The following is a 16407-nucleotide window of genomic DNA, read 5'->3' as shown; positions in this document are numbered from 1 at the left end:
TGTGTGTGTGTGTGTGTGTGTGTGTGTGTGTGTGTGTGTGTGTGTGTACACAATGAGCCCTGCCCTGGCCACTCAGTGCTTGGGCCAGCTGCCTTGGCCACCCGCTGGCCTCTCCGAGGTCCACTCCTATCCTCCCTCCCACCCCATCCTGTGACGACTTCCTGGCTGTGCTCGTCGTCCACTTCCCCAGTGTGTCCCCTGCAGACCCCGCAGAGCTTCTCCATACCATGTCCATTTGTGCTGAGCAGTCCTGCTGAAAGGAGCTTGCTTGGCTCTACCCGAGACGTTCCCCAAAATCTTTGACTCCAACAGCCACTCTTCGTTTATTAATATCTGGCAATTTGTGGAAAATTTTCTGGGAACTGCTGATTTATTCAACCAGGGCATTGTTCTGCAGCACCCAAATGAGCCTACTTCCTGTGAAAACAGTGGCCATCTCGAGACTGGCTTACTAGTCACACGTGATTCACTCCCAGCTGGTGGCCACATGCCTGCCGGTGGGTGGCTTGTCACATGGTGGATTTGTGGCTGTGCTCCAGTTGGGTAGGCTCAGGCTGTGATTCGTGCAGAAGGGCTGTGAAACTTGAGGTGGGGAAAATGGTGTCTAAGCCTATAGGGCAGGCAGTGTCCACCCCAAGTGATAGCCATTTATGGCTGGGTTGTTGGGTATGGGGCAGAGGGGGACAGGCATCAACAGGGGGTCGATGGCATCACTGCACTGGGGGAGGTCCTTCCTGGCAGGGCCGTGTGGAATCTCGGATACATCCAGTGGCCAGTGGTTCTGCCTCAGGACCAAGGCCCAAAGGAAAGCTCAGACATGCCCTAGGAGTGAGCAGTTGAGAGCTCCTTGGTGTTAAGGGAGCGGCGCGGTGATGAGAGCAACACGAGGGCCTTGACAAAGTGTGGGAGGCAGCCAGGCACCATCTCTGCACGTTAAAAACAAGGCACAACCCAAGAGAATTGGAAAACACGTTTAAACAAAAATGTGTAGGGGCACATTTGCAACAGCAACACTACTCACAATAGCCACACGGAAGCAGCAGCCCAAACATCCATCAGCGGATGAACGGGTAAGCAAACTGGCCAAGCTACACAGTGGAGTATTACTCACCTTTAAGGAATGAAATTCTGATTCATGCTAGGTCAATGAACCTTGAAGTCATGTTGAGTGAAAGCAGCCAGACACAAAAGGCCACACGTATGATCCCATTTATAGGACGTGTCGAGAACAGACAAATCCAGAGCCAGAAAGCAGATTAGTGGCTGCCAGGGGCGGGGGAGAAGGGGAACGGGATTGACAGTTAATGGGGACAGGGTTTCCTTTTGAGGTGATGAAAATGTTCTGGAACTAGACACGTGTTTGTTGTACAACATTGGGAATTTAATGCCACTTAACTGTACACATTAAGTGGTTAATTTTATGTGACTTTCGGGGCGCCTGGGTGGCTCAGTTGGTTAAGCCGCTGCCTTCGGCTCAGGTCATGATCCCAGGGTCCTGGGATCGAGCCCCACATCGGGCTCCCTGCTCATGCAGGAAGCCTGCTTCTCCCTCTGCCTGCCGCTCCCCCTGCTTGTGCTCTCTCCCTCTATCTCTGTGTGTCAAATAAATAAATAAAATCTTAAAAAAAATTTTATGTGACTTTCATGTCAAAAAGAAAAATGAAAAAAAAACACCACCACAAAAACAACCCTAGGCACATGGAGGCTGGCTAATGTGTTTCCTAAGAACACAGGAAACAGGACGCTAGGTAAGCAAGCAAATGTGTCTGTGGTAAGGGCCAGGGAGGAACAGGCAGCTGTGGGGCAAATGTTTGAGGTCTCAGGGGTCCCCTCTCCTTCAGGCGGGTTGTTCCGGAGGCACATCATCAGTAGAGGAGAAGACTCAGGTTTCCACCAGGTCCTCCAGTCCAGGGGCTGGGGCTCTGTATCCTCACACCCTGTTGGTCCGTGTAACTCCCTGATGCCCACTCGCCCAGTGGCCCCACTGACCTGGCAAAAGGGCAAGAGCCATCTCCGAGTGGCACACACAAGGGACAACGTGACAAAGACAAAGCGAGTGACGGCTCCTGCAAATTATTTTACTTTGAATATATAGGAAAAGAAATCCACAAACGGGAAGCTATGTTCTATGGTTATGTCTTTTAAACAATGTTTTGTATTTACAAAAATTTTTTTCCTGATTAAAAGCACCAGCTGAAGTTACAGGCTGCTAAAACCGTATTACAAACCCATTAAAAGACATTATGCCAAACATACTTATTAAAAACCCTTAACAAAACAGAGACAACGCAATCAACAAATTTACCCACTGCACCAGGCAGCCCTTTTTTGATTTCCTTGCCAGTGTTCCCAATAAGTGGGGTGGGGCATGCTTACCCAGGGAGAGGACCCTCACTTTACCCGTGGATGACTGCAAACACCCAGCACAGGGGAGACTGCAGTGTGTGTATGCCAGGGAACCCGGGATCTCCCAGCCCAGTCCCCCCTGATCCACAGGCCCTGAGGACCCCAGGAGGAGGTGGGAGAGCACACGAAAGTCAGACTGGCTCTCAGTACCTGCCAACAGGGATCTTTCTGCTGCCCCCTTGCATCTCTATACACTGAAAGGCTTGAAGTTTTTATCTGTTTTTCCTAAACAGTTATGACACCGTGTAAGGTCTCCCTGGGGGCTCACTTGCTGCCTATCTTAAATTCTGATTGAGTGAGAAACCATGAGGCACTCAATTTGGACTCACAGGAAGGTACTTATGACAGCTTTATGTAACCAGAAGATGGTACGGTGAAGGGGAGGTTCAAAGCTTGCACATGCAGAAATGCATGTACACACAGTTTGGCTTTCATAAAGCTATAGTGGAATATTAAATATTGAGTACTGAATTTTTAGCTGTAAACATAAAAACTTATCCTTAACTTTACATGAACATAGATAACAGAGTGGTCACTAAAAGCACTTTAACATCAGGACAGATGTTAAGTTTTGAGGTTCTTATTTCAACTGCTCTACATAAAAAATGCTCTAGAAGCAAAGAAAGGCTTAAATAAATACGCAGAGACAAACATGATGTACAGCGTGATTGAAGTAACGAGGGTCTGGAGAGGTCAGATAGTGCGGGGTCTAGGCCAATAGGGGCAGCTTGTGGCAAGAGGGGGGCTCTGTCCCATGGGTGGAGGGGAGGGCCGAGGGGATACCCTTGAGGGGGGAGAAAGACAGGACAGGGCAGCTTGTGGCCACATGTCACACCCTCCTCTGTAGGCAGGCCTCACAGGCCCAGGGGGGCAGCCAAGAAGGTGGCCCTGAGCAGCATGGGGCAGTGCTAGGCTCTCCTGGGTGACCCAGGATGCCACACAGATGGTGGGTCCTCTTAGGACAAGCCCCGGCCAGCCCATGCCTCCAATCAGCAGCTCACTTTGCACGCCTGTCGCTGGCCTCCAGTGGGCAGCAGGGGCCTGACGCTGGCCTGGTAAGGGCAGTGGCCCTGTGCAGGGAGGTCTGCTGACAGCCCTGCTTGTGGCTAAGGCACACTCAGGCCTCAGGGCCTGAGCAGCTGACCTGAGTGATCCCAGTGTTCCTTCTGTCAGACACTGAGGCTTCGAGAAGCAGCCCTCATAGTGTAAGGGTAACAAGAGGCAAACTAACAAGCCACCCTGACTAGCATGACCACTCAGCACTCCTCTGTGAGGAGACGCTCCCAGGCACTGGAAGCTGGAGGTGGCTACCTCAACTGCCCCCAATGCCACCATCACCACTGGGGTACCTCCTCAACTATCCAAGAGGAGCACAGAACCGAGCATGGTTGTCTGAGCCTAGCAGAGCCTCCTGGGGTCCAGCTCAGGAAGAGCTTTCAACGCTGTCCCAAGACCCAAGGCGGGTAGGTCTCCTCATCCTCCCTCCTGAGAACAGCGTGAGGGGCCAGGCGTCTGTGAATGTCCTCTGCTGAGGAGACCACAGAGCTGCCAGGAAGCAAGCCCCTTCTTCGTTCAGGTACCCTGAGTTGGGCTGAGGAGGGTCCCCCTCCCTTCTCCTCCGCTTCCTGCCCAGCAGTATGTATGCTGATACTGCTGCAAACATAGGAGTCTCAGCCCCCAGCCCCAGCTCTGCGAATCACCACACACACGCACGCACACACATGCACACCCGTGTCTACAAGAACGTGTGCACCTCCGTAGCTGGACACTGAATCCAGGCAAGGTGCAGATGTTTGGAAGCCGAGTTCCTGGGTCCCCCAGGATTCCTGACCAGAGGCCCTGGCTGTTTGATGGGGGGACACTGGACAGAAACGCAAGCTGGGAAAAGTGTTATGGTGGGATGTGCATTTTTGTCCCTGACATGCGCCATCACTTCTTCCCTCCAATTCTGGGGCAGAAACTGGCGTTTTGCCTCTGGGCTCTGGAAGCTGCTGTGAGCAGAGGAAACACTCCGGCCAGGCATGGAGGCCCAGGCGATGGAAGTCATGTGGCAATGCACCAGCGGTACCACCCACCCTGGCAACTGGCACCCCACTCCCTGCCCAGACACGCTCCCTTGAAGGCGTGACTCAGACGTGGAAGCAGAACTGGCAATTCAAGTCCACTTTAAAGGATGGCTCTAGAAAGTTGGCTCCAATATCCCACCTGCAAGCCTCAACACTGGGGGTCTTGTTACATGGTGGGAATGGCTGGCCAGCCCTTCCTGGGAGGGCGGAATCAGCCCTGCAAACTCCCCAGGGACTTGGAAGCTCTGGAGACAGTCAGAAAAGAAGCCTGGGGACACCCACTCCAGCACACCTCCAAGGAAAGCTCAAGTGCCGTCTGGATGGAAGTAGGGGACACACTGGGCCCCACAGAGGCCCTGAGAACCTGGGCGGCTCCCTTCAGGAGCCTCACAGGAGGCTGGCCAGGCTTGTATTGGGTCCATTCTGAGCTTGGAACTGCACAGGGGGTGGGCCATCCGTCCACTGCAGAGGGGAGAGAACACACAGGTGAGGTCCTTCCTAGGAAGGGGCAGAGGTGTGCCGGGCTACGGGTCTGCCCTGGACTGCCGTGCTCTTTGGGCTGAATGCCCAGCCAGGCCCTCTGTCCTCCTCGCCTGAGTCAGCGGGGCCCCTGGGCAGTGCCGTATATCCCCCACTTGGGGACTGATGCCGTCTCCCCCATCTGAGGGGCCCCTGAGGCTAGGATGAGTTAGGGACATTGGAGACGTGCAGGGAGACGGCAGCCAAGCGCATACTTCCCTTCTCAGGGAGCGTGTCCCCTGGGGGCTGCGAGCCGAGGGAGCAGGCCCTGAGGAGTCAACCAGCCCCCGCTTTTGACCTCCCCAAACCCAGTGCCTATACCGTGATGAGGTTGTGTTCAGGGAGACTGCAGGCTTCGATGTGGTCCTGGAGCAGCTGCTGCGAGAAGTTCTGGTGCATCTGGGCGGCTTCGTGGGCGTCCATCGCATTCCCGCAGGCCTTGTTCAGGTCTAAGGGTGGGATGTACATAGGGTGGATCCACCTCGCCGTACCCCACGTCCTCCCCGTGGACGTGGGTAGAGCCCTAAGGTCAAACCCTGCTCTACCGGTGAGTTCCTGTCTATCTGGCATGTCACCTGCCCTGAGCCCTGTCTGTCTCAGGGTCAGCAAAGCCCACCTGCCAACGGCCCTCACACATGTCCTCCTGAGCTCCTGAGTCACATTCTTGGAGGTGGGTGGGTGAGCAGTGTGGCCGACACAAGGGTCGGTTGGGCAGTGAAAGCCTCAGGGCTGTGTCCTCTGGACACTGGCCCTCCTGGGGAGGTCCTGGCCAACCCTCGGGCACACAGGAACTCATTAGAGCAGGGCGCCCAATACCTACTCCCGAGGCAGAAAGACTAAATGGGCCCACAAAGCCCACTGCAGACGGAGCAGCCTGCCCTCTGCCTCGCCCCCACGGCCCTTGGTAAGACTCTGGAGTTTAGCAGCACAATCTACACATGGGAGCAGCAGTAACAACACTGACACGCCTCAGAGCCTACCGGGCACCCCGAGCATCCTGGCCAGCACGGTCCGACAGGGACAACTGCCGCAGCCAGTCAGAGAGAAGGAAACCAAGGGTGAGGGCTAGGGCTCCCAGCCCACTTCTTCACCCAGACTCCAAGAAATGGCCTTGTGGAGACGGTGAACTGATCCTGTGTGGAGCTGATGTCATGAGTGAGCCTAGTGCCTACTGCCCCCAAACAGGGTCTGCTGTGGAGCCTGAGCATACACTAGAATTGGGACTGTGGCGTGTAGAGGCCCAGTCTGAACACAAGCTCATCAGGGCTTACCTGAGATCTTTTAGACTTGGGCTCCCAGCATCCTGGGTCTGATCTCTGGGAAGGGCTGGCTATTGCACTCACCTCTCAGCAGGGCTGAGGACCACAGCTGCACGGACATGTCTGGGATCTTGCTGGCCAGCTGCATGGCAGGCACCACCATGTTGTTACTCTCCTGTTGACCGAGAGCAACCAGGGAAGGGAGTGGGGGCTGCGGCCAGCAGCGGGGACAGCCCAGGACCCACCGGCCACACCGAGCCCAGGCTGTGCCCTCCTCCTGCTGCCTGGAAAGCTCCTACTCCTCCTTCAGAGCCCATCTCAAATGACCTCCTCTGATGTACTCTTCAACTGCCTCAGGAGAAAATAAACTGCCCCCATTCTTCAGCTCTGCAGGTACCTCCCCATCGGGGCACTGCTGGCTCCGGGCAAGTCTACCAGCCTTTGTCTCTAACCAGAGCAAAAGGCACTGGTGGCAGTCAGCTCTGGGCCCAGATCAGGAGCCGATTAGAAATGCACATTCAGAGGTCCCAGGGCCTAGGAGGAAGAAGCAGTCTGCCCTGGTGGGGGTAAGGAGGGCTGAATGGGTAGAGAAGAGAGGAAGGGAAGTGTCTCTTCTACATACAAGCCCACTCTTGTGGGAAGCTACCTAACACGTGGGGCTGTGGGACACCAAGGCACGTTAACTCTCCAACCCTGACGGTGTGACTGCACAACGCCGCCCCCCTCAATACCTAGGATGTACTGACAGTGGGCGGGAGGCCCTCAACACCCATCCCTGACCCCACGATGACTGGCAGCACTGCTCGACCCTGCTCAACCTAGGCACAACAAGCTCTGCTGGCCTGGATGTAGGATTCAAGGTGACAGGGGAAAACTCCCGATATAGCAGCCCCTGGCAGATACCTGCCATGTAGTCAAGAGATTTACAAATTCTCAAATCCAACTCCTGAGGCCTAGCTTCGACATAGGCAGGACTGTGTTGAAACCATAAAAGCCCAGTAACTTCACACTGCCCTGCGCCTGGCACCTCAAAGATGAGCTCCAGGTGGGTCTCAAAGCTTTTCAGAATTAAATAAAGTCTTTTCAAAACCTCAGAATGCACAACAGAACACGAAAACCTACTCTTCTCCTTGAGGCCTGAAGTTGGGCCTCTGTTTGGAGGCTGCCAGAAGGAGAGTGCCCCTTGGCTCTCCTACGCAGGCTCCCCCATGCCAACTTGTGGCCCCACAGAATTTGGTATGAAGATGTGTGCTTCGGAGAACTATCCTGTGTGGGGCTGCTCACAAGCTCATGATGCCTGTGGACACTCCAGTCTGGCAGGCTCAGGGCAGAGTGGGCGGTGTCTCCCTCAGGCCTGGAGCCGCTTGAGGCCAGGCCTAGGCCTGAGGGCTCTTGGGGCCCCCATGTCACTCCACATAGGCCCAGACACACAGGGAGCAGTGAAGGTTCCTAAATAAGCTCGTAAGATGCCCCGGGATCGCCTCAAACATGAACCAGAGCTGCTGCTGAAAAGCTGCTTTGCCTACCCTGTCTCATGCAAGGGAGTTTCCGGAGACTACTAGACAAATGAGAGCCAGTGAGGTCTGGTTCTAAGCCTGGGTCTGCAGTTTGGGGCTCTGTGACCTTAATCTCCCCAGCTGGAAAACAGGGGAACCACATCCACCACACCAAGACATGAGGCGGGGGGCCCACACTCAGCAGGGCCTCATGTTGAGCCCCTGGTTCCCATTCGGGCCCGACGCACAGTGAGGCCACTGTTTGCAAGTGTGCTCAGAGGCTGAGGAACAAGGTGACAGGGTATTCTAAAAGGAGCAGAGCGGCACTCTGAAGGGAGAACCCTCAGCTCGTTCTCTTCCTTTACAGGTGGTGACGCCCCTGGCCCCTGGGGAATGCGTGTCATGGTACTGTGGGGAGGGGGACGTGCCGAGGTTGTTAAAAAGTGCTCATTCTTAGGGAGCCCTAGGGTTTGATCAGATAAAGCTCTACGGGCCTAGACACGTAACCCATGTCAGCGAAAGCGAGGCTGGTTAAACTACGAAGCATATGCTACTTCGAAATTCTTGCTGCCACTGAAGAAAACTCTCACCCAGTGGTGCAGAGAAAGACAAGATACCAAATTATGGAACAGCCTGAAAAACAAAACCTACATGTAGGCAGAGACAGGTATTGGAAAGAACCAGAAAACATGCAATCATTTCCTCTTTTGTTTCTCACGCTTTCTACAACGAACATACCGTACTATATAACGTGAACCAACACTATCTTAAAAAAACGGCCCCGAGAAGTCAGCAGGTAAGAGCCCAGCCCAGGTTCCCCATCTGACTCGGAGACTTGGAGTCGGCTGATTCCACTGGGTACCAGCCCCAGGGGGCCATTCTAGGCAAAGGTGAAAACATGGGGTGCCCTGAGGACGACACTGTATGTGCTGGGCAAAATGGAGCCCAAGGGATCTGGCTGAGAGAACACACCTCTCTACCCCCAGGTATTAACACACAGAAAGGGGAACCTGCCCTCAGCCCTGGCAGTTCTGGACAGCTCTGGACAGCCCGTGGGACTCTGCCTGACCACTGCCTGCAGCCGGCACTGGGCCTGTCTGCCACACAGACCTACCCTCCAGGATCCAAAGCTCCCCTTCACCCATGCACCCCCTGCCTGAGCCTCATGGACCAGTGGGGAGTGGGGAGGTTACTGTGATAAGGTCACTGAGGGGCACAGGATGCAAAGTACTGCTAGGTGGCAGTCTGTAAGCACCTTGCCGGCCCCCTGCCTCTCGGCCCAGCCCTAGTCACTCACTCTGTGGTTCCCCAACACATAGAAGATGTGGCCCAGGAGCACAAGGGAGCAGGCTGTGAGTCGGTTCAGGTCCTCTGCGTTGGACATCTTCAGAGTTTCTCGAAGAAATCGCCTAAGTGGGAACAGATGCTGAAGGCCCATTGGGACGCCTTATTGGTAGGAAGAGGCTGCAGCCAACTCAAGGCCCTGAGCAGAGCCCACTCGTCTCGGGGACAGAAGCCCTGGGCACACACGGTCAGGGAGCAAAAAGCACCCCAAGGGCCGGCCCAGGAGGTGCCGGGCAGGGGGCAACCGGTCCTCTCCCCGTACTCACTTGGCCTCATTGTAGCGTCCCTGGAAGAAGGAGAAGAGCCCGCGCACGTAGAAAGCTGCTGCTCGCAGGCAGTGTGAGCTGACGAGAGAGACAGGGGCACACTTTGGTGGGGTTTTTGTGAGTGCAGCAGGCTTCCAAAGGGGAGCGAGAGGCACCGGGTACACAGGGCAGTTGGGTCCCACCAGCACCGGCCCCACCCCAAGAGCAGAGAAAGCGTAAGACAATCGGTCAAGTGGGCACTCAGCACTCAGACCACCTACCTGACAGGGAAGCTATGGTCTGGATTGATCCTTTCCAGCAAACTGTACAGCTGTGGCAGAAATGTTAGTTAGGATTATTTTGTATTTTGAAACATGAAAAAATTCAGCCTCAAACATGCTGCTAAATTGACTAGGGCTGCTTGCATCTTCCCAACCCAACCTGAGAGCATCATGCCCTCCCCCCAAATCCCATGCCTGAGTAACCTGAGCGGGGAGCGGGGTCAGGACCTGCGAAGACAGGTGAGGGCACTCCAGGAGACTGCATGCAGCTGTTTACTTCCTCACCCCTCCACCCCACCCAGTGGGAATCGTGGCCCCCAGTATGAAGGGTGAGGGTTGGGGGGCCTCACAGCCTCAGCCTATCCCACATCAGGTGAGGGGGCTGGGCGGTCAGGGAAGCGGCTCAGTCTCAGCCTTTGTATGGTCAGAAGGACCCAGTGTGGGGGAGTGAGGTGGGAAGATAGGCCTACATGGGTCTTGTGGGCTGGGGGTGGGGTTTTATCTGGAGGTGCAGGGATCCTGGGAGGCTCTGATAGGCAGCCACGTGACTGATGTTCTAGGTCTCCTCTGGCTGCCAAGGAAGGAGGGATAGAGGACACGGCTGAAGTGAGATGAAGCTGCTTCCAGTGTCCCCACAGTACCTCCAGGAGGTGGACGCTGGGATAGCAAAGGACACAGGGAAGCCAAGCTGTCCCATGACCCACCAAGTGTGACCCACAGAGACCACTCCTAGCCCTATGATGACCCTGCCCATTGCTTCCTAACTGCTGGAGTGGACAAGGCTGGGCTTTCTGCTCCCTGGAGCCCAAAGCATCCGAACCCAGAAGCTGGGAGGTCCGCTAACCTCTTTTTTTTTAAAGATTTTATTTATTTATTTGACAGAGAGAGAGACAGCAAGAGAGGGAACACAAGCAGGGGGAGTGGGAGAGGAGAAGCAGGCTTCCTGCTGAGCAGGGAGCCCGATGCAGGGCTCGATCCCAGGACCCTGGGATCATGACCTGAGCCAAAGGCAGACGCTTAACCAACTGAGCCACCCAGGCGCCCCTCGGCTAACTTTTTTATAGACTAAAGATAAATCGAAAGCTATGGAGGTGGAAAAACAACTAAACCTCAGATACCCTGGAGACAGGAGGCAGGAGGCCAGGGCTGGGAGAGAGTAATCCTAGGGCTGAGGGGGGGATCCCAGGGCTGAAGAGAATCACAGGGGGAACCTGGTGCGAGGGCACTTGTCCTATAAGGACAAGCCCTGGGAGCCCCCTACCCTTTATGAGGCTGGGTCTTAGGACAACCTAGGAGCACAGTGCAAATGGCTGTCTGAGCTGCTGCTCCTCAGAAAAGAGCCATGAGGGCTCACTGACATTCTAGAACAGACAGCTCAAAGTAGAAGAAACTGGATTTTTTTTCTGTGCAATTCAATAAAGCTTGGCTCACTTTTAACAGGGAGAAGTGTTATTTAGCTAGGAAACGTTCCTGTCCTAGACCCCGTCTGCCCCAGCCATGCCTGCAACTCTGGGTGGGACAGTGCCGTTTGCTGGACGGTGAAACCCTGGGGCTGCTGAGATCTGCTGGTGCCCGAGACCACCCCAACCCCACCACCCCCGAATAAGAGTTGAAAAGATACCAAACATGAAGCATGTCACCTACTACCTCTTGGTGTCTATTTCCTTCCCGTATATACACACTCGCCAGATTGGTCACGATGAAGGCCCACAGCTCCTGGTGGTTGGTGAGCTAGAACAGGACACACGGCCATTAGAGGGCCAGGCTGGGCACAGCCCCATCACACTGGGGTCACTCAGTGGCACTGGAGCTGCCCAGTCCTCCATGGCAGCTAATCTGGAATCACTTTCTTTCCTTCCTTTTAGACAGATCCCCTCACCTGCTTCCTGAACCCCAGAAGCATAGAGCTGTTAGTTCTCTTCACCATAAAACCGTCATCCACATTAGGAACTCAGGAAACAGAGAAGAGGAAAATCAGCCACCCCTGATCCTGCCCTGAGAACATACTGCACTTCAGTCTATTTTCTGCTTGTTTCTCAGGACTGAGACCCAGACAGCCCCTGCCTCCACACCACCACCAGTGACCCCTGGGACCCCAGGGTGGGCGGATACAGCAGAGGCAAGTGCTGGTCCTGGGGAGGACACGGCCAGGAGGGTAACTAAGGCTGTCCGACACCAGAGATGCCGCTGATGGCTGGTGGTGGATGGACCGTTGTCCTCAATTCTTGGGAAGTTAAGAGTGGTTGAAGGGGGGACCAATCTGAGCAGCCCAAGTAGTACCCAGCCCCTGGTTCCTGGCGGTGCTGAGGCCACACAGCTGTGCAGGAGGCTGAGGCTGCCTAGGAAATGCAACCCCCCCTGCCCCGCCGCAGGACCCCAGCATGTGCCGAGGAGGCCCAGGATGTCTTCTGACGCGAGCATTGCGCTCTGGTTTGTTTGTTGGAGGACTGCAGGCAGAGCACGGGTCTAGGGCCAGGGGGGTTTGGACGCGTACCCTGGCTGTATCACTTCCTATGTAGCCTGGAGGCACGCCGTGCAGACTGCCCTGCAGCGCACACCATCAAAGCAGCAGCAGCCCCTTGTGGGATGCCGAGACGGGGAGACACGAGGCCATGGGGTAACTGCAGGGAACGGTGGCTGTGTGGGGGTGTCCCGGTACCACCCAGGGCCCGGAGCAGCAGGCACAGATGGAAAGGCTCGGAAGACCATGGGAGCGGCCCCGTCCATCCCTCACACTCTGGAATGCTGCCAGAGGCCCCTGCGCATTGCCAAGACAAGTGGTGGGGTGCGGAGCACCTCAGAGAAGCAGTAATACTGCTGAGCCCAGCCCCAGGAGCAAAGAGATCTGGAGACTGGCACGAGGGACAGAGCAGAACTCCTCAACCAACAGGGTACACATGGCACCCCCACTCCCCCACCTCTGCTTGGGGCCTCCTCAGGACCCCTGGGTGGAAGGTGTTGCCAGCCTCCTTTTCCCGTGAGGACACTGAGGCCAAGGTGGAGATGTGCTTATCTGGTCCTGGAACAAGACAGGCAGAACTGGGACCTGGCACTGGGCTATCAACTCCCGGGCCCGGGGTGGCTCTCTCCAGGAGGCCGCTGCACCAGTTTTCTCCCAGGGTCTGTTGCGATCCTGTCTGAGGAAAGGACGTCGCCCCAGTGGAGCTCCTTCATGACCCCCAGAGCAACCGGGCTGCCGCAGGGTGAGGGCAGACCCCGTCCTGCCATAGGGGTGGCTCCAGGGAGCCCCTGAGCCCTGCCGAGTGACTCTGCATCTTCAGCTGTGACAGGAGCCAACACCAACCTGGCAGGTTATCAGGAAGGCTGGGAATTAGGAGTGAAAGAGGCTGAACAGGCCGTGGCACCAGTGGGCACTGGGCTCTCCCTGACGGCTGCCCTCCAGGCTTGCCCCACCCAGGCTGGCCAAAAGCCTCCTTGCCCACAGCTATCCCTCATCATCCTGTGCTGCCAGCGCTGGCCTTGCCGGGGACGGCCCGGATGAATGGCACGTCACTATCGTGGCCGGCATCAGGCTGAATGCTGCAGAGTTGCCCGCTGAGCACAGTTTTGTGCAGAGGTTGTCCTCATCAGACCACGCCCGACTCCTCACTGAGAAGCACCGCCCGCCCCTTGAAGTGAGGGCCGGCACCTTACCCGCAGGGCCGTGGTGAACTGGGCTTCTGCATTGTCCATGCAGTTGACAGAGACACAGTATAGGCCCTGCAAGAAGAAGGCACGGAAGGCCTGAAGCCACGCAGTTTGCCCAGGGCCGTACGACTCAACAAGTGACTGCTGAGCCGGCCACCTCTGAGCTTTACTCCAGCAAAGGGGTGGAAAGATGGCGGCCTAACGTATTCCCTCCTCCTGGGACCTAACTCAACTCAGACTCCAGCCCCCCGGAAACATGTGGAACCCAAGTAGGGCAGTGGTCACGGGATTCCCTGCTGAAAGGGGGCTGGGGGCGGACAGCCCCGGGCACTCACCAGCAGCGTGTGCAGCTGTGCCGCGTGGTTGGAGAAGAGCCGGGGGGACTGCTGGCACAGCTGGCAGACCTGGGAGATCTGCCAGGAAAGAGCACGCTCACCGTCACGAGGCCTCGAACGTGGTGCCGGTGTCCCAGCAGCCTTCGGGGGACCCGAAAGCTGACAGGCGTGCCCACATCCGACCTTCCCTGGGCCACAAAGTCCCAGCAAATGCGTCTGTCACGAGGGCCAAGTGCAGCCCTGACCTCCTTGAGAGCGATGACTCCTGTCCGTTACCCCCATTTAATCCTTCCTTTCTAACATGCGTCTCAGCCATACAGCGCTTTCCCCTACTCAGGGTCCCCACAGCCCCGTCGGGAAGGTAAACATCAGAGAGTCTGGATTGGGGCAGAAGGAACGCTAGGATCACCGTCGGGGGACCCCAAATCCTCAGACCCTGGGTTCCCTGGGCATGCAAACTCTCAGAGAAAGGACCACTGATTTCTGTTATGTGCATCGAGGTCACGAACTAAGAGAGCATAGTGAAATGACAAGATCGAATGTTCTGCTGACACACACCGGGCAAATTTACACTCTCCCACAGGATGACTTCTGAGACCCGGCAGACTCCAACAGCTTTCCCACCCATGCGCATGGCCTCTGGCAGCATTACCTCCTGCAGCGCAGTGGCCTTGTGTCCCGTGACAAGCCTGCACATGATGATGTGCTCGAGCAGGATCACTTGGAAGGAGGACAGGATAGGGCTGCAGTCAAGCACTGGGGGCGAGAGGTGTGGGTGAGCACTCAAGGGGCAGCTGGAGAAGAGACCCTAGGAGATGGACACAGAGCCCCCTGGGGACTCTGCATCCTCCCACTGCCCACCACATTGGCCCCTGGGCTACCTAGGTCTGAGCCTATTTGCTCTGCTGGGCACCAGCTCAGCACCAGCTCTGTCACCTCTCTCAGTGCCCACTGCACCCTAGAGTGAGGGGGTTCATCTCCCTTTCCAGGTGGGGAGACAGGCCCAGAGCCAGGTTTTAGTGACCAGAGCGTTCTAAGAGTAAAAATCCCTGGAGAGATTTGTCTTCCATCCTCACTCCACTGCGACCCAGGGGGGTGCTCCAGAGCACTCCGCGCACAGTGGGTTCTAGAAATGTTGCAGTAGCCCAGGAGAGTGAAATTGTGCAACAGGCCTCAGGCAGCGGTGAGGAAACCCAGCTCTTGGCTTCCCTGAGAGGAGGTCCTTACATTGGAGCCAGATGGCGCCCACAGCCCTTTCCCAGCTCATCTGGAGGGAAAACAACCACCATCCCTGTGGGCTTTGGTTCTCTAGTTCTGAAGGCTCCTCCCCCAGTAGCACTGATGAGGGCACAGGAAGCAGATGAACAGATTAACGGGGGTGCCGAGCCAGCCAGGGACACGTGAGGCTCTGGGTTCCTACTAGTCAAAGGTCCCTGGTCCCGCAGGATGGATTAACTGAGCATCCAGGAAGAACCCACGACCTCCAGAGGACCTGCCCTTGATTAGGAAGATCTGAGTTCCAATCCCAGCCTCACCCGGCATGATCCATGTCACGATACTGAGGACAGACAGCAAAGTAGCCCCCGTCTCTTTCAACTGAGCACTGCTGTCCCAAAAGGCCCTGCTCGGGACCCACTAACCCTCACCGCCATCTTGAGCAGTGGCGGGGGGATACGACAGATATGGCACAAGAACCCCTCTGGCCAGGGATCAAGGATCAAGCCTAGGTCTGGCCTGCTCTGTGCCGACCCCAGATTGCCCGCATCTTCCAACTGGGTTAACAAGACCCACGGGTTTGGGTTAGGGTTCTGCTCAGGGCTGCTGTCATTCCGGGTTCTTCAGGCCAGCCCAAGAGGTGGCACTCAGGCCATCCACCAGGCGGCGCTGTGGCTCCGCAACCTGCCAAGTAGAGCCACTTCCATCCAGCCCCCCGAGACTTACTCTTGAGCTTCTCCAGCTGCATGAGGGCTTTGTCCGTGTACTTCTGTGCTTTCTCCAGGTAGCCGGCCTGCATGGAGTGCATCACGGTCACCTGACGACAAGACCAGACAGCAGTGGTCACTGTCACCCTCTTTTCCCCACTGTAGCCACCGGGGCCCCAGTCACCCAGAGACTCACCAGGTAGACGAGCACACACATGTGCTCCTTAGGCAGCCAGTGGAACAGGTCAGCGGGGTTGCTGGGCAGGATCTCATCATCGTGCAGCGTGGAGATGGTCTGGATGCACTGCTGCAGCTGCTTCAGGCATGGCTTCACACTCTTCACCTGGAGTGGGCGAGTGGCGCCACACACCTGAGGGCCTGCCGACTCGCACCGGGTGCCAGGCCCCTCAGGATATGAGGCCCTCAGGCAGCTAGCCACGGCCTGCCTGTCCAGCCACCTCTCAGCCCCTTCCCCCCAGAAGTCCTGTCATGCTCACCGCCTGCAGGAGCCCCCCCCCATGGGTCAGCCAGCTCTTGGGGCGCAGGGCAGGGCCAGGGAAGTCATCTGTAGGACTGAGGCTTGGCCACCACCCAGTTTGGGGCCCAATACCAAGGCCTGAGAGAAGCCTGCTCAAAGACCCTGCCCAAGCCACGTTTCTTCTTTCCTGTAGTAAACCTCAGGAGAGGAAGGTAGGGCTGGAGCAGCCGGTTACCCTGGGGGGTGCGAAGTTGCTCCCTGGCAGTCCTGCAGGCGCCATGGTTTGTACAGACTGGCTTCTCTGCACTGGGAAGCCCTATGCCAAGGCCCCCATAGGCCATCTCCGCAGCCATCAGCGCCACATAAAAGTCTGGTCTATACTCCTAGGTGTTGAATGCAGTGTTTAGC

General features: G+C 56.5%; 1 protein-coding gene across 3 annotated transcripts in view; it reads right to left on the bottom strand.

Annotated features, from left to right (window-relative positions):
- Positions 1-16407, bottom strand: part of MAU2 (MAU2 sister chromatid cohesion factor) — a 34085-nt gene that overhangs the window by 4620 nt on the left and 13058 nt on the right. The window contains exons 8-19 of one of the 3 annotated variants that reach the window (XM_025885699.2): positions 15718-15864; positions 15541-15631; positions 14252-14355; positions 13600-13677; positions 13271-13336; positions 11264-11347; positions 9617-9666; positions 9357-9434; positions 9044-9155; positions 6335-6425; positions 5313-5440; positions 2058-4934 (exon numbers count right to left, since the gene is read on the bottom strand). In XM_025885699.2, the coding sequence (XP_025741484.1) occupies positions 4860-4934; positions 5313-5440; positions 6335-6425; positions 9044-9155; positions 9357-9434; positions 9617-9666; positions 11264-11347; positions 13271-13336; positions 13600-13677; positions 14252-14355; positions 15541-15631; positions 15718-15864 (1104 nt within the window). In that variant the 3' untranslated portion in view covers positions 2058-4859. Of the gene's footprint in view, positions 1-2057; positions 4935-5312; positions 5441-6334; positions 6426-9043; positions 9156-9356; positions 9435-9616; positions 9667-11260; positions 11348-13270; positions 13337-13599; positions 13678-14251; positions 14356-15540; positions 15632-15717; positions 15865-16407 lie in introns of those variants that run through there. The other 2 variants (XM_025885698.2, XM_025885701.2) reach the window with 2 other exon arrangements.

The sequence above is a fragment of the Callorhinus ursinus genome, unplaced genomic scaffold (genome assembly GCF_003265705.2).
Source record: "Callorhinus ursinus isolate GAN/ISIS: 27379988/994484 unplaced genomic scaffold, GSC_fseal_2.0 scaffold15, whole genome shotgun sequence".
NCBI lineage: Eukaryota > Metazoa > Chordata > Mammalia > Carnivora > Otariidae > Callorhinus > Callorhinus ursinus.
Note: the sequence above shows the minus strand (reverse complement) of the source record. Positions and strands in the feature narration are given on the sequence as shown.